Source organism: Dendropsophus ebraccatus, chromosome 6 (genome assembly GCF_027789765.1).
Source record: "Dendropsophus ebraccatus isolate aDenEbr1 chromosome 6, aDenEbr1.pat, whole genome shotgun sequence".
NCBI classification, from domain to species: Eukaryota; Metazoa; Chordata; class Amphibia; order Anura; family Hylidae; genus Dendropsophus; species Dendropsophus ebraccatus.
The window spans coordinates 38,156,650-38,183,160 of record NC_091459.1 but is presented as its reverse complement, the minus strand read 5'-3'; the positions used below and the strand labels follow the sequence as shown (position 1 = coordinate 38,183,160).

The window sequence follows — 26,511 nt, the reverse complement described above, 5'->3', positions numbered from 1 at the left end:
CTAATAAACTAAACTTTGTCTCACAGTGTGTCACATACACTATATATACAGTACAGGAGTACATACTTTTATTGAAAAAATCATGTAAACTTTTTAAGAAATCTTCACATGACAGGATTGTTAGTGCGGCTTCACACATGTCACATGACAACGCATGGTATTTTATGTGGAAAGAGAAACGTCCGGATGTTAGCTGGAAATGGATAGGGAGATACAATGCTTTTTTGTTTGTACCACTTGTCCATCCTTAAGAGGCATATTTTATGTCAGTGTGAGTTAGTGCCGCTGCCATAGCACTTTTACATTTAATTTGTATTTTTTTTCCTACCATAAACCCACTTTTCCTACTTTTTTTTTCCGTCTTCATTAAATTAATTAAAAAAAAAAAATCACATGACTTGTGATCAGCTGAAAAAATGCCACAACAAAACGCATGATATTTGTGAGGAAAAAACACCACAAAAAAAAACGGCATCATGTTGGGCAAAATAAAAATAAAAAAACAGTCATTTTTTTGTGGTGTTTTTTTCTGAGCAAAAAAATAGTAAAATCATGTGGTAAAAGTATGTGTGCAAGAAGCCTTGCGAATACTGTCACATTTTGGGTCACTTACCAAAAGATGCACGGCTGCAATGTTAAAGGGATATTCCGGAGAGATAAAAGTATTATTGCTCCATATATCCCATGTCAGAAATTACTCCTCAGAGTAATCTATGTGCACTTAAAGGGGCAGTCATTTAATAGAGATGAGCAAAGCAGCTTTGTTTTGCTTGGTACAGCTATTGCTGCATCCATATTTTCCAGGTGGTCCCTGTTCACGGAGCTGTCAACCTGCGAGAGTCACCAATCAGTTTTGCTTTTTACAAAGGAAAACAAAACAACTTTGCCCATCTCTGTTACCAATCACTTTTGTGCAGCACTTTCATTTTTCTATATTTTTGAAGCTCCTGTCACTGAATGATTGGGACACCGCAGCATGGTCCCGATCACTGGTACCGATGGAAGGGGGTAATGCTGCGTTTACACGTAACGATTATTGGCCCGATCGTACGATTAGCGATGTCGGATTTACGATTTTTTTTTTATAACGATCAGCGTTTAGATGGTACGATATATCGTACGAAAATTCGCACTGCGATCGTTTTGCGATCGTTTAAGCCTATCTCACACATTGGTTAAATCGGCGAACGACTGTTCACACGGAACGATTTGCGAATTTTTTGCATACGATGAACGACGATTTGATGACCTGATGAAAGATCACGATGTCCGATTTATCGTGCGTCGTTCAATCGTTCGCTGCGTTTACACGTACGATTATCATTCGAATTCGACCGTTATCGCGCAAATTCACACGATAATCGTTACGTGTAAACGCAGCATAAGCCACTTACCTGTGTCCTGTCGAATCGTCCATAGGCAGGCTCTATGCACAGATCGCCGATAACCCTGATTTATGCTATGCTATGGCATGTTTTAAAGTAAATAAAGTGTTTAAAAAAAAAGTTTTGAAAAGTATAAAAAAAAAACATATGTCAACCCCCCAAAAAAGTTTAATATACCTCCTTGCCCATTATAAAAATAAAAATATAAAAAAAACCTAATCATACTATATATCTTAGTGTGCAGAATTAACCAATCTATTAAAATATAACATTATTGTTCCCGCACGGTGAATGGCGTAAACGAAAAAATGAAAATTAAAAAAAAACATGAGGATTGCTAATGTAAGATGAAGGTGGAAAAATAAAAGCACTATGGCTCTTAGAAGGCGGGGACGAACATTGCATTAATTTGACCCGGTCATCCGGGCATCAATGGGCTCATTCATAAAGGGGTTAAAGAGACCTGTCAGCTGGGATGACAACGCAGAGCCCGTCCGACTCCCCGGTGGAGCCCTGAATACTTACCCTTTTCTGCAAGTCCCGCTTCTGGACCCGGTCCTGGGACAGAGATCTCGCCGTCGGAAGCCGTGCACGCGCTCAGCAGAGATGAGTCCGATGCCCATAGAGAATGACGGCTCCAGTCCTTCTCTATGTGCATCGGACTTACCTCAGGTAATTAGCATACTGCGTGCTCACCTTCCGGCGCCAACTCGGTCCGGGTATCGGATCCAGGAGCGGGACTTGCAGGAAAGGGTAAGTATCCAGGGATCCACCGGGGGGTTGGGGGGGCTCGGGGCCGTCCTCCCGGGTGACAGGTCCTCTTTAAAAAGCACCACTATGAATTTATGGAGAATACAACAATGAAAAAATAAATCAAATTGGGCAAAAGGGCTTGATCACTACAGAATTACGGTAACGAAAAGCTATACACAAATGAAAAACTGAAGATCTGAGGTTCACTTGTAACATGTATTTTTTTAACTAGCCCTGAACCAAACTATAAATTGGGGGAAAAATTAATTGTTTGATTCCTGTGATTTTTCACTCATTTCTGTGATCATATTTTGCTAACTGTATAGGTGTGTGAAATGGCGCAACAAGAGAAGATCCATCTGCTCCCACTTGCTGATTCATTTGAAGAGAACGAAACGGAAAGAGCATTTCTGTTGTCCAAGCCAACATGTTTTCTTATAGTAGGAAAGCCAGTAAGACCTCTATTGATTCATTTTTATTGTTATTTATAACCGGGCTAAACATTATTATGTAGTTTAATTTACTTTTTACCAGCAATTTTTCTTATTTCATGTTTATGCATTTATTTTTTATTTTTTTTGTCATGAAATATTTTTTTTATTGTTTTCTGACAAAGCTATAAAGAGGAAAATACTGTGTACATATCAGATATAGAAATAGTTCCATACAGTTGTATCCATGGATACCCAAATTTCTGGTAGCAGAATGGATTTCTGGTCAAGTCAGCGTACATTCTTTTTCACTCACTTCTCCTCTTTCCTCTCTAAGTACAACAATGGACTGATAGCTATTTACCCCATATGATCTGAAGAAAAAAACATCCCAAAGTCCCAAAATGCATATGAAAAGAGTGCGGCTAAGTTCACTCTGCATTTGTACTGTCCATTTAAGGTATATGTTAAAAGAAAAAAAAAAAAACAGGTAAAAACGCAGATCCATTTGCCATTGACTTACATTATAAAAAATATATATAAGGACATAAGTTTTTTTTTTGTTAACCCCTTTCAGCACCCCTTTTAGTCATGGTGCCGGTAAGAGGGTAGATATTTAAAGTGTCTGTTGTATTTTTTTTTTTCATCGTTATTTTTTTTGCAGAAATCAATAATACAGGCGATTTTAAGAAACTTTGTAATTGGGTTTATTATGCAAATATGCCATTATCTGCATTCAGAAAGACTTTCCCCAGGTCCCCCCTCCCTCCTCTCTCTCATTCACTGCTCATTATCAGGAAATTACGACTTGTTTCATCAGACATGCCCTGTGTAACCTATGGAGAGGGGAGGAGGGAGATTAGTCACTAGCAGAGAACAAAGAACAAAGGATTAGACAGAGGGACCTGTCTGAAAGCCGGTATTCAGATGTCAGAGAGGTCAGTGCTGACCTCAGAGGAAATAGCCCAGTGATGTAGCTGTAAATTAACTCTTTGTTGTCCTGTTTTGGTGCCTCATCTCCCTCCCCCCTCCCATCTCCAAAGAGAACAATGAAGACGGGGGGGAGAGATTCAAACTGCTTTCTCATGATAAAAATGCATTTTTTGGCTAATAAACCCAATTACAAAGTTTCTTAAAACCGCCTGTGCTATTGATTTCTGCAAAAAAAAAATTAAACGATAGTAACACTTTAACCCCTAGACAAACCTACGACGTACCGATACGCCCTGGAAGTCTGTGCCCAGACGACCCTGGGCGTACCGGTACGTCCTGACCTATGAAGCACGCTCCAGAGTGGAGCGCGCTTTATAGGAGGTAGGGCCGGCTACGGTGAGCAGCCGACACCTCACGTTAATGACAGGCAACTGCGATCACGCTGCAGTGTGTCATTAACCCCTTAAATGCGGCGTTTAAGTGTAAGTGACAGGGGGAGTCCCCTTTCACTTACTGATCAAGACCCCCGCAGTGTAATGGACCGCCGGCGGTCTCTCACCTGCCTCCGTGCGCTCAGATCGCCGATCTGCATATCGCCTATCACACTGATCAATGCTATGCCTATGGCATAGCAATAATCAGTGTGTGTAATGTAATAAATGTATGTAAAAGTCCCCCAAATGGACTTAAAATGTGTAAAAAAAAAAAAGTAAAAATGTTTTCACAAACACCCCAAAACCCCTCCCCCAATAAAAGTTTAAATCACCTCCCTTTCCCATTATATAAATAAAACATATAAAAATAAATAAACATATAATATACCGTAGCGTGCGTAATTGTCCGATTTATTAAAATATCATCACTAACGGTGAACTGCATACACGTAAAGAGGGAGAAAAGTGGGCAGATTACCGATTTTTTGTTACATTAGATATACAAAAAAATTATAAAAAGTGATCAAAACGTCCGATCTTCACAAATATGGTATTAAAGAGTCACTGTCGTATTTATTTTTTTTTTTGCAGAAATCAATAGTCCAGGCGATTTTAAGAAACTTTGTAATTGGGTTTATTAGCCAAATCTGCCATTATCTGCATGTAAAAAGCCTTTTCCCAGGTCCCCCCCTCCTTCCTCTTTTTCATCCACTCTGAAAAATCTGAAAATTGTGACTTGTTGCAAGAGTCGTCCCCTGTCTGCTCTAGGGAGAGGGGAGGGGGGAGGGGGAAGGAGGGAGTTAGCCGGCAGCAGAAAGCAGATAACAGAGGATTACAGGCACAGAGCTGGGTGACAGCTGTAATCTGAGCTCAGACAGGTCACTGGTGATGGTTAGAAGAGATAATGGGTGAGGGATTTGTAGATTAACTCTTTGTTGTCCTGTTTTGGTCTTTTCTTTAGCTCTCTCCATAGGAGAACAATGAAGACAGGGGGGAGAGCTTCAAACTGCTTTTTCATGATAAAAATGCATTTTTCGGATAATAAACCCAATTACAAAGTTTCTTAAAATTGCCTGGACTATTGATTTCTGCAAAAAAAAATTTCACGACAGTGACACTTTAATAAAAACTAGAGATCATGGTGGAAAAAATGACACCGTAAATGATTCCCGTAGGTTAAAAAATAAAACCGTTATAAGCGTCACAATAGGCCTATTTTATTAATAATTATTTGCAAAAAAAAAAAAGGATTTCAATAAAAAAAAAATATATAACATTAGAAAATATGTGTAAACCTGCATATGGTTGTGTTCGGACTAAATATATATATAGAGAGTAATAGTATCATGTCACTTTTACCATATAGTGCATTACGTAGACACAGGAACCCCCCAAACGTTGCCATATTGCATTCTTTTTTTACGATTTTACCAATTTATATCTTCAGAAATAATATATTTGGAATTCTGTCATACATGTTATGGTAAAATGAAAGATGCCATTACACAGTACAACTATTCCTGTAACAAACAAGCCCCCACATGGCCCTCTAGATAGAAAAAGTGCTAGAGGTCTTAGAAGGGGAGGAGGAAAAAAACGAAAAGGCAAAAATGAAAATTGCGCGGTTCACTGGATCATTTTGGGCCTGGTCCTCAAAGGGTTAAGAGTACTATAAACATTTCTTAAATCACTTCCTGTGGATGGACGCTTTATAATACAGTTTATTAGTTGAAGTGTCTGGAAAATGTGCCAAATGTGCTTGATGTCTGTTCTCTCATCTCTCTGTTTCTGTGTATATCGGTCCCAGGACTGCTGAAATCCCAACTACTGTTTGTAGCTTCGCTTCTGGCTCTATCGCTGTATGTGCATTTATGTGATAGACAATACTTAGCATTTATCTTTTCTAGGGTACAGGAAAGGCTACTCTTGGGAAGAAGCTCTCACAGGCGTGGAACTGCATATTTATTGAAGGTACTGGTTTTCTGTCTGTGTGGTTTCAAGCATTTAAACTAGAAAATCAGTTTCGAGGGAAGGTGGGGGTGGTAGGGCTCTAATAAGATTATTGGGGTGTGTTGACTGGTCTGTTGGCTGTACAGGAGCATTTTCTGGGGTCTGCTTTGAGATGGGTCTTCTCAGGAGCATACTTCTCACTAGAAGTGATCAAGCACTAAAATGCTTGTGTGCTCATTATTCGAGTAGAGCATGCTCCAGTAACAAGCCCCATTGAAATGAATGGCAAACTTAAGCATTTAAAGCTGTTTGCCCATTTATACAAACTGTAAACTTTCTAATGCTTATTCACAAACTCTGCTTGTAGTTTCTGAGGCACATTAAACAGTTTTCATCAGTCATAACAGGACTCTACTTTGATCTAAGTTCAAGCACCGCGGACAGGTGTTGAAGTCATAAAGCAGATGCTAAAAGCCAGGCCGTATGAAACTGACCTTTCTGTGAAGTTTAAGTATTACTTTGCCAGGCAGTAGAATGAATTTCCAATTGTTTTTGTGTTGTTAATTTGTTCTGTGAAGTGGGGCTGTTTTCATATGTATATTTATTCTAAATCGAAATGTGTGCATGATATATAGGTTTAGTACAGGGGCGTAGCTAGGGGTTCAGCCTAGGGGGGACGAGTGAGTCTGAGTGGGCCCCTAACCGATTATGTTACCCATAGGGAACCTTGGCAGACGACAATGTTTTCTGAATAACAAAGGCTTTATTCTATTACATTAGTGAATAAGGATTGAGAGAAGTTATAGTAGCTTCTACATTTCACATATAGAACCATCTAAAAATTAAAAGGGTTATCTAAGGTTAGAAAAACATAGCTGCTTTCTTCCAAAAATGGCACCACTACCTATCTCCTATCTATCTATTATCTATCTATCTATCTATCTATCTATCTATCTATCTATCTATCTATCTATCTATCTATCTATCTATCTATCTCTCTCTCCTATCTATCTGCATATTTATCTATCTATCTATCTCCTATCTATCTGCATATCTATCTATCTATCTATCCATCCCCTATCTATCTCCTATATACGTAGATAAACCAGCAGCACTCTGTTCTCTGTAGTTCAAACACAAAAAGTGACTTTTATTCCATATAGGTGTGACGTTTCAACCGCCTCTCGTGGCCCTTTTCAAGCATATAACATGTTACTAGTGACACAATTTTATATTCTCATTCACAGGTGCTCACAAAATTAGGGTGTGTGTTCACCCTACACACGTGTCAAATACACATCTAGTGCAAGTAAATAAATATAGATCTGCTTCACAATATAGTGTTACTAGTGCTACAACCATTATTTCTGTATACGTTCATATATATAGTGAAAAAATACTTAAAGTGAAAATAAAAATGAAAAAATCCGCCTTGAAAAATTATCAGCGGGCCGGTCAGTTGCATTAAATGATACAAGTCCAAGTTCATAATAGTTCATATTAGTGGATGTCAGGATCCATGGTGTCCTGATCGGTAATACACCCATCGAGGATCTGTAAGTTGTTATTCACATTGTAGGCATTGCTATCTATCTCCTATCTATCTATCTATCTATCTATCTATCTATCTATCTATCTATCTCCTATCTATTTATCTATCTATCTAGTATCTATCTATCTATCTATCTACCTGTCTATCTATCTATCTATCTATCTATCTAAAATAGTGGGTGGCAAAATCCAGCACACCCAACCCTTATCTCTACCTACTTTATCTGTTGGACAGTTTGGAGGCTGCCATATACCTGGCTGGGACACGGAACGTCCGGTCTCTGAAAGGTTCATCCCGGATGATCTTTTGCGCTGCAGAGTTCTGATTTGGGCACATTAGTGCGCGCCTGCGTCAGAACTCCCCACAGCCAGATCCGCTCACTGCATAGTGTGCACTGACAGGGTTTTCTGCAGCCGCTATTCAGTGAATAGCGGCTTCGGAAAACTGACATGTCAGTTTTTTTATGGCGCCGTGAGAGATCCCGGCCAGAGCGTATATGATGTGTATACACTCTGGCCGGGATCCCTTCAGCCTGCAGCACTACATAAGTTTCGTGGAAATCACGCCCGTTGTAACAATGGCCGTGATTTCCATGGAATTTACGTAGTGTGAACATAGCCTAAGGGGAGGTAAAAGAGGGAGATAACACACTGGAGGTGGCACTGTTGGGGCACAGATAGGACACATTGTCTGTTGCTGTTTAGGGGGGTAGATAATAAAAGGAACCACCATGCTGGACTGAGCTCTGCACAGGGGAGGAGGGCAAAGTTATTGGCAGCAAATGAATAAACTTAAAACCAGTTGAGTGAAGCTGCTGCCTGTACAGAGATGCCCAGGCTCCAGCATCAGGACGGGGGCTCTCTGTACTACCCCACACTCAGTCTGCCCTCTATAACTTACAGCACACAGCAGCAGCCTGACAGACACACAGATGATGATGATCACTCACTGTCAGTCAGCTGCTGCTGCTGCTCCTCTTCACAATCCCTGGCAGCCATCTAGTTGCAGGATCCTCGGCTCCTCTCATGGCTGCCCCTCCTCCCCTCCTCACACAGCACTATGCAGAGCAGTGTGTAGCTGAGGGGGCAGAGCTACAGTGTGCAGTGCAACATGTGAGGAAACAGGAAGAGAGGAGAGAGCAGAACATCCCCGGCCAGGGGCAGCATCAGGTGACTGAGTGGGGCCCCCAGGAGCAGGGGGCCCGCACCTGCCGGGCGCTGATGCCATCTGGGGGCCCCTACAGACGTGTTAAGGCTGTCTGCAAAAGCAATAGCTTCTGCAGACAGCATTATCCGTCTGGGACCTCAGTGGGCCCCTGCCAGTGTGGGCCCAAGGAACACAGCCCCCCTTGAAACCCCCCCCCCCTAGTTTCGCTTCTGGTTTAGTAAATACTTGACCTCTAATGACTTTGTTTTTCTGTTTTGTTTTTTTTTCTAGCCAAAGAACTGATTACAGAGCAAATTAAGCAGGGAACAGAGCAAGGCATTATGGTTGGTACTGTGTATTTGTTGAATAAAATAATACTTTACAGAGTGCTTTACACACATACAGTGTATCACTGCCTGACTCCTTTGGTCTTGTAGAGATAAGCTGCTGCCAGAGCAGTTTGGCTGTGGCTTACTCCTCCCCTTCCCATAGAGAATGTTAATGTTTCTGTGTATGGGGAGAAGGGGGAGATAGAGGTGAGAAAGAACGATCATTCGGCTGACAGTTATTAAAGATGTATAGCCAGCTTAAGCAATACATTATAGTATTTATTATGTCAGTCAGTATAATAATATTATTAATAATTTTATTTATGTAGCACCAACACATTCTGTAGCACTTTACAATTTTGAGGGTACATACAGTATATAGACAGAATAACACATTGCAGAAATACACGTTTAGCCATCAAGTCAAATACTGTGAGGGCCCTGCTCACAAGAGCTTACAATCTTTAAGGTCTAGATTTCTGAATCTGTCTAAGACAAAACTCTAGCTATGGTAAAATTAAAGCTAAGCTGAGATTGGTAGATATGGGCAAATCTCTCCAGTTTTTGTCTTGGACAGATTCCGATATCTAGGCCTTTATGCCTCTTGTGTGTGCTTTGCTTGTTTGCATTTTTTTTTTGTTCCAGTCAATCTAATTAAAGCTGTTGTCTGTTAGATGATATCTATCACTTTTCTGCAGGATAGGTAATAATTATATGACTGCTGAGAACCCCACAAATGGGACTCTCATGACTACTAGAACAGGCTTCTAAGCTCTGCTTTCTCCATGCTCCTTGCCGCTCCATTCAATGTGGATGGGACCATTAGAGTCAGCCAAGTGCAACAAGCGCAAGATTGAATCCCAATAGCTCACAATCCTATGCTAAAATACTCAACGTTGAAGAGCATCAAGTTTACATGTGATGCATAGAAAACAAAAAAACATAGAAAATATGAATCTATTGGATTTATAGGCTGGCATACGTATGAGTGCTAGGCCTTACATATGGAATTAAAGAAAAATTTAAACACAAGTGAAAATACAAACTACATATGCTAGATACACTCTAGGTACAGTCCCTGACGGCTTTTTTGTGACTTTTCTCTTTGCAGATTCAAGAACTCCTTTACAAGGGTCAGAGTGTACAAGATGACCTGATTATACAGCTTATAGTGGACAAAATAAATTCTGCAGAAGTTGCACACCATGGTAATGTGTTACCCTATACAATGAACAGGCTTGTTTGCACAATACTGCTATGATGCAGTTTCTGCATATTTTATTTGTCAGCCAAATAACTCTCCCTCTATGTAATATGGCTGATAAAAGGGAAATGTACGGATTAGAGATGAGCGCAACTCAAGCATACGTAAGTCCAGTCGTTTAGCATTTGAATACCAGTGGCTGCAGAAGTTGGATGCAGCCTAGGGATTCCTGGAAAACTTGGATACAGCCATAGGACGGGTTCACACAGCGTAAGACACTGGCTGCTCTGTGACCCAGCTGGGTCACAAAACAGTCGGTATCAGTGAAGATCATCCTTGCCAGTGCTGCAGTACCGGCTGGATGAACTTCATTTATGTTGAATTGGGATGCGGGCCCATACGTGTGTGTCCGCATCCCAATTCACCATTGCACACAATGGACAGTACGGCCGCAGACACACTTTCCATTGTATGAACTGACAGTTTTGTGTGGCCTTTATTCATTAAATAGCGGCCGCACAAAACTGAAATTTCAGACCCCCTTGCGGCCTCTAGGCATCCCGGCCAGAATGTATACTATGTGTATACAGTCCAGCCAAGATTCCATTGATTTCAGCGCAATGCATGTTTTGAATTAATCACAGCCGTTGTTGCAAATCGCAATATACGCAATATATAAAATATACGTTGTGTGAATGTGGCCATAGGCGCATATCTTCCTGCACAAACTGCATGAACAATCCAGCAATTGTTCATGTGCCCCTACTCTCTAGTTTATGTGCCCCCTTTTATTTACGTACCTCAACCATCCCCACCACCACACCCAACATACTTATGTTCACACATGGATGTGAGATTTAACATTGAGACCCTGCATATTGCTCTAAAATATGGTTTACCATCTCAAATCGTTGCATAAATGTTACCTCTGAAAGGGTGATTTGGGTGATTTGTATCACCCCTCTTCGAATGACCATCCCTGTCCAAATTATAACGCTGAGGCCGGCAGTGAGAAAATAACACCAAACACGTGCGTTGGTATCGCTCCTCTCTCAGCAGGGTGCACCACTTTATTGCAAATACAGTGGGGTCTTATACAGTTTAGGGTGGGCTCAAAATGGACAAGAATATACATGTTAAGTTCTCATTGGCTACAGTCCAGAGACAGGGCACAGTTCTTTGTATATTCATGACTTCACAGTAAAGGTCTGGTACTTCCATTTAGGGCCAGGGCTCCTCTCAATACATCCAGGATGGTATAGTTTGATTGACAAGAGGGTCTGTTGTCCAGCAGCATGGCAGAAACAAAAAACCTTCACACGCAGATTCCATATGCTAAATATATATTGGGCTAAGACTGAAGTTAAGGAATAGCAATGGTTTTTGATATATATTTATATTATTATATACCTTCACAGTCCCCCCTAAAAACAATTGCAATTAATAAACTTTCCCTAATATCCCTTGGGGCCTTTGAGTCCGTCTGGTCCCAGGCGGGTAGGGTAAAGGAGGTTTCACCAATTTTGAGACGAGCGGCCCCTAATGGGTCACCCCCCTTTGTACTTGGACTTCCCAGGACCAGGGGACTCCCACTAAATTATCCCTAAATCCTATTTTATGCTATTACAACCTTGATAATATTTGGTCGTCTTAAGAGAGGGAATATCATCGGAATCATAATCATTTCCCATTTACTTTAATGTTACAACTCCCCAATATCTAGAGTCATCACATTAAAATTATCTTTCACCCAAAATCTTATATCATTATTAAACAAACCCCTCATCTTCCTCTCCTAAATCTGTCTGTTGCTATTGACAGAAACCGGTGCGGTCATAACTGGACTTAAAAGCAAATCAAAAGACTTATAGGAAAATTAAAAAGAGTTCAATTACACAAAATACACTGTCTGTGAATGTCATGTTTGGGTGTGTTTATTATAATTATGTGTATGCGTCTACACATATGTGACCATGACAAATATACCTCTATATGTCTGCATAACCTGTTTACAGTTATATATGTATAGATATTGTACTATATACTATGTTCTTATTTATAACTAGCAACACTACCCTCCATATGATATGAAACCATGAATAGTGCATATGAAATTATGAATAGTGCTGTACTAAAATGGTATCAGTAGTTTATAAACGTGCACTCCAATCCAATACAATCCAATTGTTCATTGTAAAATCAACCCATCATATTTAACATTTCCCCCCTCATGAGGGTGAGATACATTGTATCGATCCTTCAAAGCATTAAGATTTTTCAATGAACAATAACCTTAGAAGCAAACCATTACTGAATCTTCTTTCTTAATCTCCTCTCATGGATACACATGGCAATGTCCATAATAACCTGTCTATATAAGGACTATAGATATAAGCATACTATGATTTATAATATTTGTGTTATGATAAACTGTGATTGGTTTCACAAAACAATAGAATACTAGCTAAACCTAATCTAAGAATGCACCTTCTTGTCTTCATTGTGAGCCATGATAAATTTAGTAGTTCAGATGACTTCATTCTTCTTGGTATAACAAACTTATAGATCTCTGTCATTATTAATTAAATATTTGATTGCTAAAGTTCTTAAAGTTCATCCAAATAATAAAAAAGTAAACAACAAGCTAATGTCCATAGATTATTCCTCATGCAGCCATACACTTCACTTTCTTTGCATGGAAAGCATTCTTTGTTTCTTTGTCTCTCTCTGGAGTTGAAACTGTGAGGTAACATCTGCTAGGCCTCTGAAAGAGCAAACCAAGGGTTAAAAATCCTTGAAACCCCCCTTGATGAACAGCAGCTTTCACATTTCATCTGACTTCTCATAGGAAACCTCTGCAAGGGTCGTCTTTAATTCTTATTCAGCTTATATAGATATAGGCTTTCCTCTCTCATCGTGACCACTTGAGGAGATTCAATTAAATGAACAAAATCTTTAAAAGTCCATTGTAAACTTGTTGTAGACTGTAAAGAACCATACACAACTTCCCTCATAGGCCGCATACTTGGTCTCAGGTCATGGCATCTGCAGTTAGCTTGATAAGGTTACAGAAAATGTCGCTCATGAAGATGGCATAGTCCCAGGATAGATAGCCTGAAGAAAGTTCAATGACAATATAGCGATGTAGATGTAGTACTAGAGATCTCAGCATGTCTGTTGTCTAAACAAAACAATAGAAAAAACTGTCCATGGTTCATGTTCTCATATCAAGTGCTTCACTTGGATAAAGTTACAGGCCAGTCTCTTTCTCCTGCTTCTGGTCATCTGCTGGAGTTTGGAAACATCAGATATCAAGAATCTTTGCAAAGAATTGTAAGCTTTGATGTCTTGATTGAAGATTTTCTTTTTCTTCCTTTTCTTCCCTATCCTATACCAAAAACTTGGTAATCATTGCTATCCTATGATAATCACAGTGTATCATAACATAGAATTCTATTTGCCTCTATATAATAGAACAATATGCTTATTATAGACCTTGTTTTGTTAATGTTTGTGCTCATGTGTTATTCCAATGTATATACTAATTCTTTTATTTACCTAAACAATGTCACAACATAAAATGTCATTTTTATTAATATTCCCACATTATATTGTTTTTAACATTATTACCCACAAATTGGTATCAGTGAGTGGTGTTTAAACCCAGATTGATCTATGTGAAACACTCGCTGAACTTGGCAGCTGTCTTACTGTAATCTGAGACATCAGTGATGGGAAGTATACTAACAAGGACCCACTAACAATAATCAGATATTCCCAATGACCATACAGCTGTGTGTATATGTATACATGCACTTATCCATACACCTATCTAATAATTATACACCTGTAGGTATATACACTGCATCTGTGTCATTATATGTAAACTCTTTTGAAATCCCACCATAAAGAGTCCTGTAGAAATAAAAACAAAATTTAGTTAAAGAGAACCAATCATGGACGAAAGTTAAAAAATTTTTATTCCCTAATTAGATGTAAATCATCATTTTATTAACATTTGTAAATATAATTCATTATTTTTATTGTCACGTTTTTTAATTATTCACTTTTTATTTTCCTGTCTCGAGCCGGCTCTTTTCAAAAGAGCCGGCGCGAGACAGGAAACTCCCGTCATGCAGAGCGGCAGGAAAGGTTCCCATGATCCTTTGCCCGCCGCTCCGTTAATACACAGTGATCTCGCGCTATACAGCGCAAGATCGCTGTGTATTTTCTAGTCCCTCTTCTCTAATCTATTTATGAAGATACAGACTGCCTCTGCAGTCTGTATCTTTATACTTTACCTATCCTCTTCTTCGGTGCAGCAAGGCCGGCGCCGCCATCTTGATTACGTCACTTGCGTTCCAGCGGTGGAACGCAAGGCCCGTAATCAAGATGGCGGCGCCCGGCCGTGCGGCACTGAAGCAGAGGATAGGTAAAGTATAAAGATACAGACTGCAAATACAGTCTGTATCTTCATAAAGTCTATCTATGAAGATACAGACTGCCTTTGCAGTCTGTATCTTTATACTTTACCCGATTCTCTGTTCCCTGGCTGTTCCGGCGGCGGCGCCATCTTGATGACGTCACGCTGGAACGCACCGCTGGAACGCAAGTGACGTCATCAAGATGGCGGCGCCCACCGGAACAGCCAGGGAACAGAGGATCAGGTAAAGTATAAAGATACAGACTGCAAATGCAGTCTGTATCTTCATGAATAGAGTTAGGGAGAGATATACTTTCATAATAGGGACAGTTACATTTAGGTGATTGGTCCTCTTTAACAATTCAACTCCAACTTCTGATTATGACATCATTATAACCACATGATTAAAATTACTCCCTTGTATCTAAAGCATCATGTACCTCTGAAATGTATCTTTATGTATATCCGGATAAATGTCAATGTTTTTACTATAATGTCACAGAATAAAACATTGTGCACTTAATATTTTTTCCTATGTTTCCTCATATAAACATCATAACTAAGACACTTTTTCCTTAGTCATATGGTTTGTTTCAATTATTTTGTCACATCACACACACACATGGTACCATACATTCCCCTTACTGAGCAGCTGCTACAACACGTCACTCATTCATCATAGATAACTTTTACATTTACTCCACCATTTAAAAATGCGCATTGAAACCTTTTAGTATTTTCCTAGGAAACTTCCAAAAATTGATGTTTAATGGATCCAACAAGTCTCGGTGTATTGGTTGTTCCTCAATATTCTGATCCTTCCATGGTGAACAAAAATATATATATATAGGCCTTTCCAAAAAAATTCTTCTAAAGACAAAATAGACATAAAAGAGAAAACATGGACACAAATATATGTATCTGTCTCAGGACATTCCAGGCCGTCCTGTTCCCATCAATCACCTCCTAAGCACATGCTTTCATGCTCACACTAAATGGGAATTAAAATATCATGCAACAAGACTTGGTAGATACAATACATTGTTTAATCAAATGCATTCTGTTATATTAGTACAACATATTAGCAACATATTATAAAACAGTGCATGCTAACACAAAGCCACTATTTACAATCCACCATTATATACAAGGATGCACATATTCTTTTACATAGAGACTCTGTAACGAGAAAGAATAACATTAGAATCACATATTATAAAATTTAGCCATTGGGAGTGATTCCGGAAATAATCTAATAATGCTATATTATGTGGAAAAGTAATAGATACAATAGAGAAACATTGTACATACAAATTCTTCCTGACATCTGAGGAATGACTCCAATACTTATTAATAACTTTCAAATTTTCCACAGGAAATTCTAGGGGAAGAAAAATATAACCCTAAACCATACATTTGTTATACTAACAACTAATAACTAATAATTCTCTTCTCTCAGGGTCAAATTTATAATTACAATTAATTAGCATATTCTTCTATATTACTGCTAACAATAGAATAACTATTTTTTTACTCCAGGTCATTTGCCAATAAATCATGACCCTTCCTGTACTGGGCTACTTCTAGCCAATACCTATACCAGGCCTGATAACTCCCTGTTTCATTACATCATTGAATGCATTTCTACTCAAATATTGAGATTCACCTAATTTATACATTTTCCTGATCTTCTCCTTAATAAATGTAATGCTGCTTCGGTCTTCTATCACCTGTCAGTCTTCTCTGTGTATTCTGACATTCTTTTTCTCATGTTTCCTAGCCATATGAATTACAGAGGCAGCTTCAAAAATAACTCCCTAGCCAGAAGCCAATACACAGGTCACAGGATCTAAAAATGGAGACCTTCCTCTAGAACAAAACACAGATCCTCTGAACAGTCTCTTTAACCCTAAAAATCCCTTCACAGATAACAACTTACTTGCTCTAAGGGCCCTACAACAAAATTGTCCCCACAATACAACTCTGGTTTTTCCCATTAATTTACCTTACTTTTATTTTTATCTCAAATAAACAAAACTTTTCCATTACGGAGATAAAGCAGCAGTCACTATTTTTTAGTTTAGTTTTCAAACATTCTAAACCTGAGACTAGAATTGTAAAAATCTTACACAATCTGATTGCAACTCTCAGAAATAACACACAACTGCAGTACCCCAAAAAAATCATTATATACTCCAGACCTCAAAGATATTACTGAGCAGGGGGATGTGTCTGACTCTGTAGAATGACATACTACTCACAACACAAAATACACACATTTGCTATGCAATAGCACTACCCCCACCAACTCCATGTAACAGACATAGGCAATAAATCAGCCTCAGACCCTGCACTGAGAACACAAAACACAGAGGAAAGATATTACCTCATCCAGCAACCCAGCTTTCTAAGGAGCTAAGCTTTTCTAACATTCAGATTCACAACTCCATACAAGCTTCCATTTTCCACTACACTACCTAAAGAGACAGTTCAGACACCTTTCTACTTTCTCCCTTGATATTAACTAGGGACTTCCCCACTTTCCCCTAAAACAAGAGGATATGTAGATTGTGGCCTAGTGGGTGTACCCTAAGGGGTGTCCCTTCCTACAAGAAACACAATACTCAGCTGTGGGTGGGTTTTGCTGGCCACAATAGAGACACTCTCAGCACTGGGGATTGCTACCATTATAAGGTGGTGGCAGATCGTTTTCAACATGATATAAATATCCACTAACCTTTCCATTACAATATTCCAATTACATATATCCCACACAAATCCATCAGCTTTTTATCTCTACAAACCACCAACTCCACTGGAGTCTTGTATCCCTCAAGACACACTTTTGGCTTAAACAAAAATCGTAAGCCTTTCATTATGTTTGTTGGTTTCTGTTCCCCACAGGGGACTATGACTGGTTCCCCTACACCGCCGTCCAGGTGTCAGCTTGTTTCTTCCCCCGTGATTCAATCAGGGCTAATCCCAAATTGTTTCACAAGGTGAATATCGGATTACACCGAATGCTATCCTGTGTACAAAAATATCCTGCTTGTGAGACCAAAAGGTCACACACACTGTCCAGGACGCTCGCTGACCCCCGTAAAAATACAAAAAACAGCAAAAAAGAAAAATCACAACCTTCCTCAGACAGAGTATTCAATACAGTCATAATCTTCCCTTTGGAGTTCAGTAACCCCCAAAAACTGAGCAACTGAGTGAAAATCCTACTTCCGCGTCACACCGCGCCCAGTCTCCCTGCGTCAGCCTACTCCTCGTGTTGTTACCGTAGCTAATCTATCGGTCTCAACAGGAGGCGGTTACCTGTAGAGATTACCTGTAGAGATCCCGCGTCCTCCACAATGTAGGGTCCAATTTATACACAACAAGGGTCCCACGTCCCCCGCAGTGTGGAGCACGACTTAATAATCCCCAGAGGTCCCTCACAGTTCCTGGACATATAAAATGTCACTGACACAGTAAAAATGAACAACCGATAACTGTAACTATTCCTCTAACCAAGAGTCCTCTAACCAAGAGTCTTCACCTCAAAAGAGTCCTCCAACAATGAGTCCTCAGTCACACAGTTCCTAAGGGAAACCACTTCCACCAACCCAGGGTATGGTCAGTCGGTACGGCTGTGTATGCACATATATATATACATATACACAATAAGGGTTCTTGGGTCAGTACAACAGGGACAATAAAACTGGCCGTTCAGTCCTGATCTAAAGGATCGATATAGCCACACCCAGTTTCCCAAGGACCGTCTAATACACGCATAAGCCACAGATTTATAAAAAAATCAGCAGACTTACCGTGTTTTAGTGGAGGTGATCAGCCTCCTAATTTAGGCAGGTCCTGGGGTCATCCAGTATGTAGCAAGTTGTCGGTCCTCGCGATCAATTGTCCCGTGAAGACCTCAGGCCCCACGTTGAGCGCCACTGAAAGGGTGATTTGGGTGATTTGTATCACCCCTCTTCGAATGACCATCCCTGTCCAAATTATAACGCTGAGGCCGGCAGTGAGAAAATAACACCAAACACGTGCGTTGGTATCGCTCCTCTCTCAGCAGGGTGCACCACTTTATTGCAAATACAGTGGGGTCTTATACAGTTTAGGGTGGGCTCAAAATGGACAAGAATATACATGTTAAGTTCTCATTGGCTACAGTCCAGAGACAGGGCACAGTTCTTTGTATATTCATGACTTCACAGTAAAGGTCTGGTACTTCCATTTAGGGCCAGGGCTCCTCTCAATACATCCAGGATGGTATAGTTTGATTGACAAGAGGGTCTGTTGTCCAGCAGCATGGCAGAAACAAAAAACCTTCACACGCAGATTCCATATGCTAAATATATATTGGGCTAAGACTGAAGTTAAGGAATAGCAATGGTTTTTGATATATATTTATATTATTATATACCTTCACACCTCTGCTTACAAAGTCCTTATGACGTGGTACCTAGTATCTTTGTGGGTAGCTTAGTTTGTCCATGGCTACCTTTTCTTGCTTCAGGGGAAGCCCTGAAACTGGGGAAATGTTACAAGTATGGTGGACTCTTACATATATGCCCTAATTCATACCCTGTTTAATGTAATTCTCCAGCATGACCCTTGGATTGCACTTTTGCATTGTGATACTGGGAAACTTAAAGAGGTTATCCAGCGCTACAAAAACATGGCCACTTTCCCCGTACTGTTGTCTCCAGTTTGGGTGGGGTTTTGAAACTCAGTTCCATTGAAGTAAATGGAGCCTAATTATGAACCACACCTGAACAGTACAGGAAAAGTGGCCATGTTTTTGTAGCGCTGGATAACCCCTTTAGGTACACAGTTTTTCCTCCTTACATTCTTCTTTTTAGCAGCCAAACTAGTGATTGTCCATTCATGGCAGAAACAGTCTGTTTCTTTTAATGGGGAACGGGTTTTCCAATAAATAAACAACTGTAGGATATTATTTTAAGCCCTACACTTATCCTCTTTCCCTTATATTCTTACCCTGTTTTTTAGATTAATCTCTGGCGCCCCCCCCATTTGTCAAATTCCCCTTGTGGGCCCTCAAAACAGCTTATGTGACTCAATATATTGGCTTATGCGTTATCCGCCTCACTTCAAATATTGCCTGACCATGTTTTTTTCTATTGTGATTTTTTTTGTCTTATAGCTGTTAGGTTTGTTCTTCTTTTATTTAAAATCAATCACATTTTATAATAGAAATCATTTTAAAATTTTCTTTTTTAATTAGTTTATTTAAAATAACCAACATTTTTCATCCATGTTTTAGGTTATGTGCTTTGTGGGCTGCCATTCCTTTCTGAAGAATTCATAAAGATTCCAGAACAGATTGAAATAATAAAGAATTTTAAATTAAAGCCTGATGTCATCATAAATATAAAGGTGAAAGACTGGAGATTATTTAGATGGGATTGTAATGTTGCTTAGCCGGGTGATTGATCTGATTTGCATAAATAGGATTAGCCTTTATTAGTTATGACTAATAAATAGAGTATGGGAAGATTAAAGAGACAAGCATCCACTGCAGCCAAGTGAAATGCCACTACCTGAAATCTCTTGTATTAAGAGCATTTCCAGCACAAATGTTTTGTCTATTTAACCCCTTGGAGATTCAGACAATTTTCAGTTTTTCATTTTTATGTCTTCGACGTCTAAGTTTCTCATATTCCTATCAACATAATGGTACACATGCTTTTATTTATGTATTCATTTTTTTCTTTTTTTTTCCAAAACAAGTTATACTTTTTAATATCCTTTTACCATGTAAAATATATTGAGAAACGAGAAAGTATACATTTGTTGGGTGAAATGGAAAGAAAAATTTAATCCTGTCATTTACTTGTGAGGCCATGTTCACACATGGCAAAACGCAGTCGTTCTTTGACACGGCCGTGTCAAACAATGGTTGCTGTCTGTGATGTTCATACGGCCGATTGGTCTAGTGCTAGGTGTATGCAACTCCAGAGAGCAACATAGAACATAGCAACATAGACAATTTAATATGAAGTGTGCAACACAAGCAGGTGTTAGAGCAATTAGAAAAATATCACCAGATAAGTTGAAGCTTTGGCGGATAATGTCAGGGTCCACCGATCCCTGCATGTTCAGTGCCTCTAGGGGGACTCCCTCCTCCTTACTATTAGACAAGTTCACATGCAGCAGTATGCACAGCATGGTAATTTACCACATAAAACATTTCCACAGTTTTCCCATATGGTTATTGGCTGTGTGATTTTCTTAAGTGAAACATGATAAAAACTGAACCATACCAGCACACCCAGGCTAACACCTATACCATTGTCCCATTGCCACATTATCATAATACAGTACATGACATCTAATATATATTTTTTTTTTAATGTAAATTTAAAGTGTCCAGACAAAGACTTGATCAGAAGGCTAAGTGGACTTAAGCAAGATCCAGGTACAGGCAGAATTTATAAGCGTGAAGAGTGGGATCCTGCTCTAAAGGAGAAAAAGAAAAAGCCTCAGGAAGGAGAAGAAGAAGAGGAAGAAGGAGAGGAAGAAGAGCTAGAAGAAGAGGTAACAGCATTCAAGTATACTGGATTCTAAACAGATTAAAGGCATTTCCACTGATAACCCAAATATGTAGAAATATATATATATATATATATATATATATATATATATATATATATATACCATTTTAATGAGACATATGGGTTTTCTTAAGATTTTAATAATCCCCTTCTTATATTGTTACATGGGAGTGTATATGGCTTACTTTGTGTCAGCCAACATGTATGGCATGTTTAAAAATATGCAGCTTTGGCTTATTTATGTATAATAATTTCAGTAGATATACAAGTTTTGTAACTGACATAAATCACACAGTTTGCAAATAATTATATTTCTTTAATTTGGCTGTACACGTCACAATTTCCCTTCGCATTTACGGTATATGTCGGCACTAGAGATGAGCGAACCGGGTTCGGGTTCGAGTCCATCTGAACCCGAACGATCGGCATTTGATTAGCTGGGGCTGCTGAACTTGGATAGAGCTCTAAGGTTGTCTGGAAAACATGGATACAGTCATTGACTATATCTATGTTTTCCACATAGCCTTAGAGCTTTATCCAACTTCAGCAGCCCCCGCTAATCAAATGCCGAAAGTTCGGGTTCGGATGGACTCAAGCATGCTCGAGGTTCGCTCATCTCTAGTCAGCAGCTTTCAAAAAGGGATGCTGACAAATATTAAGGTGTACCACCAGTGGCTCTTTTCAGCTTAACAGTCCGAACATAGTCAACTAGTGACTATGTTCAGTCCATTTCCCTCATATAGGAGTTTACTTTATAGGACTCAAGAGTTTGGTCTGCTGTGGAAAGCAGTATGCACAAGTTCACTAATAGGCTACATTAAGGCCATTAAAAGTACATAGGGCTGCTGCCGTATGGCAGGGTATATGTCAACATCACTTTTTAACAGAATGTCAATATGTACTCCGAATGTAAATGAACATCACAAGGTGAACAGCCCCTCACATTAATTACTTTTTATGAAGTTAAGGCCTGTTTAGAATTAGAAGACCATGTTCACTCATCAGCAAAATGACAGCTATTTACTGGACAGCCGTTATTTAACAACAAATATAAAAATAACACCAGTTATTTGTCATTAAATGATGGCCGTCCAATAAAAACGGTCATCATTTTGATATGTGTATGAAGACAGTCAGACTCTGACAAAGACTTGAACTTTATGTTGCTGGATCCAGCTGATTTTGGCAAGTTTGGCAGGTTAAACAATTGATCCCCTAACAGTTTCCCCCCTTGAGTTAAACAACACCAGAGGTGCCTAGCAGCATCTCTATTTTTTATATAGCGCCAACATATTCTGCAGCACATTAGGTGTCACTCTATAATGACACTGTATGAGAGGCTGGTGCGGCTCCTCTCTCCACGCTGAAGAATGAACATGATATGCAGCGCGAGCCTCCCATAGAGTGTCATTATGACACAGAGGCTGGCAGCATTCTGCGGCAGACAATTCCGTCAGCTTTCACGTCATAATGAATTCCGCCTCTCTTGCTCTGTGTGCACGGGACCTTAAAGTTCCAAGAGTAAATATACAGACAGAACCCAAAATGTTTACATGCAACTTCTGCCATATCAGATTGTTATTTGATGTTCTGTTCTTTGTAGGAAGAAGAATTTGACAATTCCAAAGACATTTTACGCCAACTTGTGTATAGACCTGAAGACTTCCCCGAAAATGTTGATGAGCGTGTACGGTTGTACAAAGACACTCTTTTACGTCCTGTAGAGGTAAGATCCTTGAAGTGTTTTATAAATAAAAGCTAAAGAACTACTTTTTTAACTAAATAAAACCAGATACTAAAGTACTCCTTCTCTTTTGTATTTTTGGTTTTACTTTTTTTTTTCTGTAATTGATTTTGAGGGCAGTCTCCTTGTCTGAATAGCTTCTATGCTCTGTTAAAACAGTCAAAGATATGCTTTACAGCAGCTACATGGACCCTAGAAGGCTTTAGTTGTAAGCTGGCTCATTGACTTCTATGCAAGAGTGTTGTGTAAAGTTCGGGATGCTTGGCTTGCTGCTAAAATGTATGAAAAATGTAAAAAATGCATGCTACATTGATATTATATCGTGAAAGTAGAGCATTTAAGTGGAGGAAGCAATGGTGATTTTCCTCATCTGAAACTATTTATTGAAACAAAAAACAAACAACAGTGGTTCCTCAATGTCAATGCCTCAATGACTTGTTGTGTGCCCTTCAATTACAACTTGACAACGATGTCTCATGCTGTTCACAAGTTGACTTTTTGTCTGCTGAGGCATGGCATCTCACTCTTCTCGAAGGGCGGCCTTCTGGTCATTGAGGTTCAGGGTAGAGAATATACAAGCTATTTAAGTTAGCCCAGTCTCCAGCAGCAACACCCTGCTGATGCTACCTTGATAAACTAGAATATTGTCATCCATGAAGAATATTGGAGTAAATGGGTTGTCCAACGTAAACAGGGGACATAAGAGTGCCTTATACTTACTTATCCCACTACTATGCAGTTCCTGGTTCCCAGCCTCCTCCTGCTGTCTGCTGCTTTCCTCCACTGTCATCATTTTCACAACATCCGATAACATGCCATTCCAACAGGAAGTGGCCCATCAGCATAGACAACATTATACTGTGCTATGCACTATCCTCTGGGAAAGGCAAATCAGCAGTTGTTGTGAAAAAGATGACAGCAGCGGATTTAGGTGGCCCAGGAACTGGTAGCTGCAGCAAAGTGGAACAGGTAAGTATATGGCACTGTTTCCCCAAAGCCCCTGGCAGCAGCATAGATTAATAGCTTATGCTCGACAACCCCTTTAGAGTGCGTTCACAGGTACAGGATCTGCCGCAGATTTGATGGCGCAGATTTGAAGCTGCAGATTTGCTTTGAATCAGCAACTTCAAGGCTATGTTCACACTGTGTACGAATCCATACGCAGTTCTTACGCCGCCGTACATGTGGGGCTGAAACTACAGGCGTGTGCGAAAAATTGACATGCGGCCGGATGCGTACGCACTGCGAACATACGCCCGTAGTAGAGTTATGCTTCCCGAGCTTGTTTCGTAGCGATCTGAAACAGGTAATTTACTTGGAAATCTTCGCCCAGCCCAATAAAACACACAGAACCTTTTGGATCGAAAAATCAAGTTCAATTTGACTGAAATAAGTACTCCGTACGGGACCGCATGGGAATCCAAGGCCGTGAGTTCGAACATTTCCGTCCTCAAACAATGGTCTTGTTCATTTTTCCCGGAAGCGTATACAATGCAATCGTAAGTTCATACGTAGTGTGAACTGTGCGGCCGTATATCGTATACTTTCAAGGGAACGCATCAACCTCAAAACTACGTGCGTATATTCGCGGTTCGCATTACGAGCGGAAATATACGTAGTGTGAACATAGCCCCAATCTGTGCCATCAAATCTCCCCTAGCATACGAGCAGCGTTTGCCAGGATATATTTTTATACTGGGAAAAAGTGTTTCACTGCAGGGAGCAAGGCTGGGAAAGGGGGCGGCAACCAGTCATCTGAATGGCATAATTCTCCAAAGCCCTTGGACTAGTTTACACAGCAGATTTAAAGGATTACTCTGGAAAAAGAAATGTTTTTAAATCAGCTGGTACCGTAAAAGTATACAAATTTATAAATTACTTGTTTAAAAAAAAAAAAAAACTCAAATATTTATCAAATCATAATTTACAAATCTGTATAACTTTCTGGCACCAATTGATTTGAAATTTTCAGTACCCCTTTAAGAGACAGAAAATTTTACCTCAAAATCCATGTATAATCTATGCCTGTAACTTGTGTTTTTATTGTTATATAGGGGCTGCCATCTTGACTAGGCTGTTTTTCACAGCATTTAGTGAAATGCTTTACAGCAAGCCCTATGGAGATAGAACAAAATAGACAGGACCTGTCCCATTGAGCTGAATGCGAAACATTACTGAGCATGCTCTGTGACCTTTAAAGAGGTCATTCCACAGGGCACCGCTATTGTATTATACCGGTGTCTCTTTGTACTGTAAAACTTAGTTTTTGGTCTAGTGGCAACAATGAAAACTGCAAAATTTTAAAATTATGTCATAACTTAGAAAGTAAATTGGAAAATTAGAAAAAAAAAATCCCCAAAAATATATTTACCATTAAAACTTGCTTTAATGTGTATATATATATATAATATATATATATAATCTACTGAATCCATTCTTTTTCTTTCAGTCTATTTTTCTGTCCAGTGTGTTTTGCTCTGTTGCTGACAAATAGCTTTGCTTTTCCACTGGAAAGTAATAATGTGGTTCTATGTGAGAATAGTGCTTAGGCATAAAGGTTGTCACATGGACTGCGGTTATGTTATGTAATGGGATGTTATGTAATTATATAATGAGACGTCTCATTGTTTGACGTTATATTTCCAAAAATGTCCTCTGCAGTTATTTGCTAGATGGAAGACTTAATTATTTCAGTGATTGTCTCTTTGCTTTAAAATGGACTTGCTGTTACACAGTAAATGAACTTGGCGAATGAATGTGCTAAAAGCTTTGAACTGTATGTAATTTTCACCATCTTCCCAGATAGATAGATACGTCTTATACTTTCTTTGACCTAAAAGAAATTCTTTGAAAGTGTTGATTTTGTTTCTATAACAAGGTAGAATATTACATTTATCAATTCTAGTTCTGGAAGGCTCTGGATAACAGATAACATACTAATAGTAGATAGGAAAACATGCACTTTTTATAAAGCAGAATCCAATGCTATGCTAACCATTAGGACAGAATCTTGGGTAACTGAGCTGCTGAAAGTGGGCCTGTTAGCAGCTAATAAGGGGTAAAAATAAGCCAATGGCTTAAAGGAAAGCTGTCACCCGGCATTCCAGCGCAGAGCCCGCCTGACCCCCCGGTGGAGCCCCGGATACTTACCCTCTGCTGGAAGTCCTTCTCCTGGACCCAGTCCCGGGACAGAGATATCGCCGTTGGCAGCCGTGCGCGCACGCACCAGAAATGCGCCGGAATGCCGGGTGACAGGTTCTCTTTAAAGGGTGAAAAAAACTTGATTTCAAATTAACTGGTGTCAGAAAGTTATATAGATTAGTAAATTACTTCTATTTAAGAATCTGAAGCCTTCCAGTACTTATCAGCTGCTGTATGTCCTGCAGGAAGTGGTGTATTCTTTTCAGTCTGACTCAGTTCTCTCTGTTGCCACCTCTGTCAGGAACTGTTCAGATCAGTAGCAAATGCCCCTAGAAAACCTCTCCTGCTCTGGGAAGTGTCTGACACGGACAGAGGTGACAGCAGAAAGGACTGTCTGCATGACATACAGCAGCTGATTCGTAGTGGAAAATTTGATATTTTTAAATAGAAGTAATTTACAAATCTGTATAACTTTCTGACATGAGTTGATTTAAAGTCAATTTCTTTTCTT

General features: G+C 39.5%; 1 protein-coding gene across 2 annotated transcripts in view; it reads left to right on the top strand.

Moving 5' to 3' along the window:
- Positions 1–26,511, top strand: part of AK9 (adenylate kinase 9) — an 83,062-nt gene that overhangs the window by 553 nt on the left and 55,998 nt on the right. For both annotated transcript variants that reach the window (XM_069974826.1, XM_069974825.1), the window contains exons 2-8: positions 2,465–2,590; positions 5,844–5,907; positions 8,876–8,928; positions 10,025–10,121; positions 19,825–19,937; positions 20,928–21,098; positions 22,719–22,841. In XM_069974826.1, coding sequence (XP_069830927.1) covers positions 2,474–2,590; positions 5,844–5,907; positions 8,876–8,928; positions 10,025–10,121; positions 19,825–19,937; positions 20,928–21,098; positions 22,719–22,841 — 738 coding nt within the window. In that variant the 5' untranslated portion in view covers positions 2,465–2,473. The remainder of the gene's footprint in view (positions 1–2,464; positions 2,591–5,843; positions 5,908–8,875; positions 8,929–10,024; positions 10,122–19,824; positions 19,938–20,927; positions 21,099–22,718; positions 22,842–26,511) is intronic.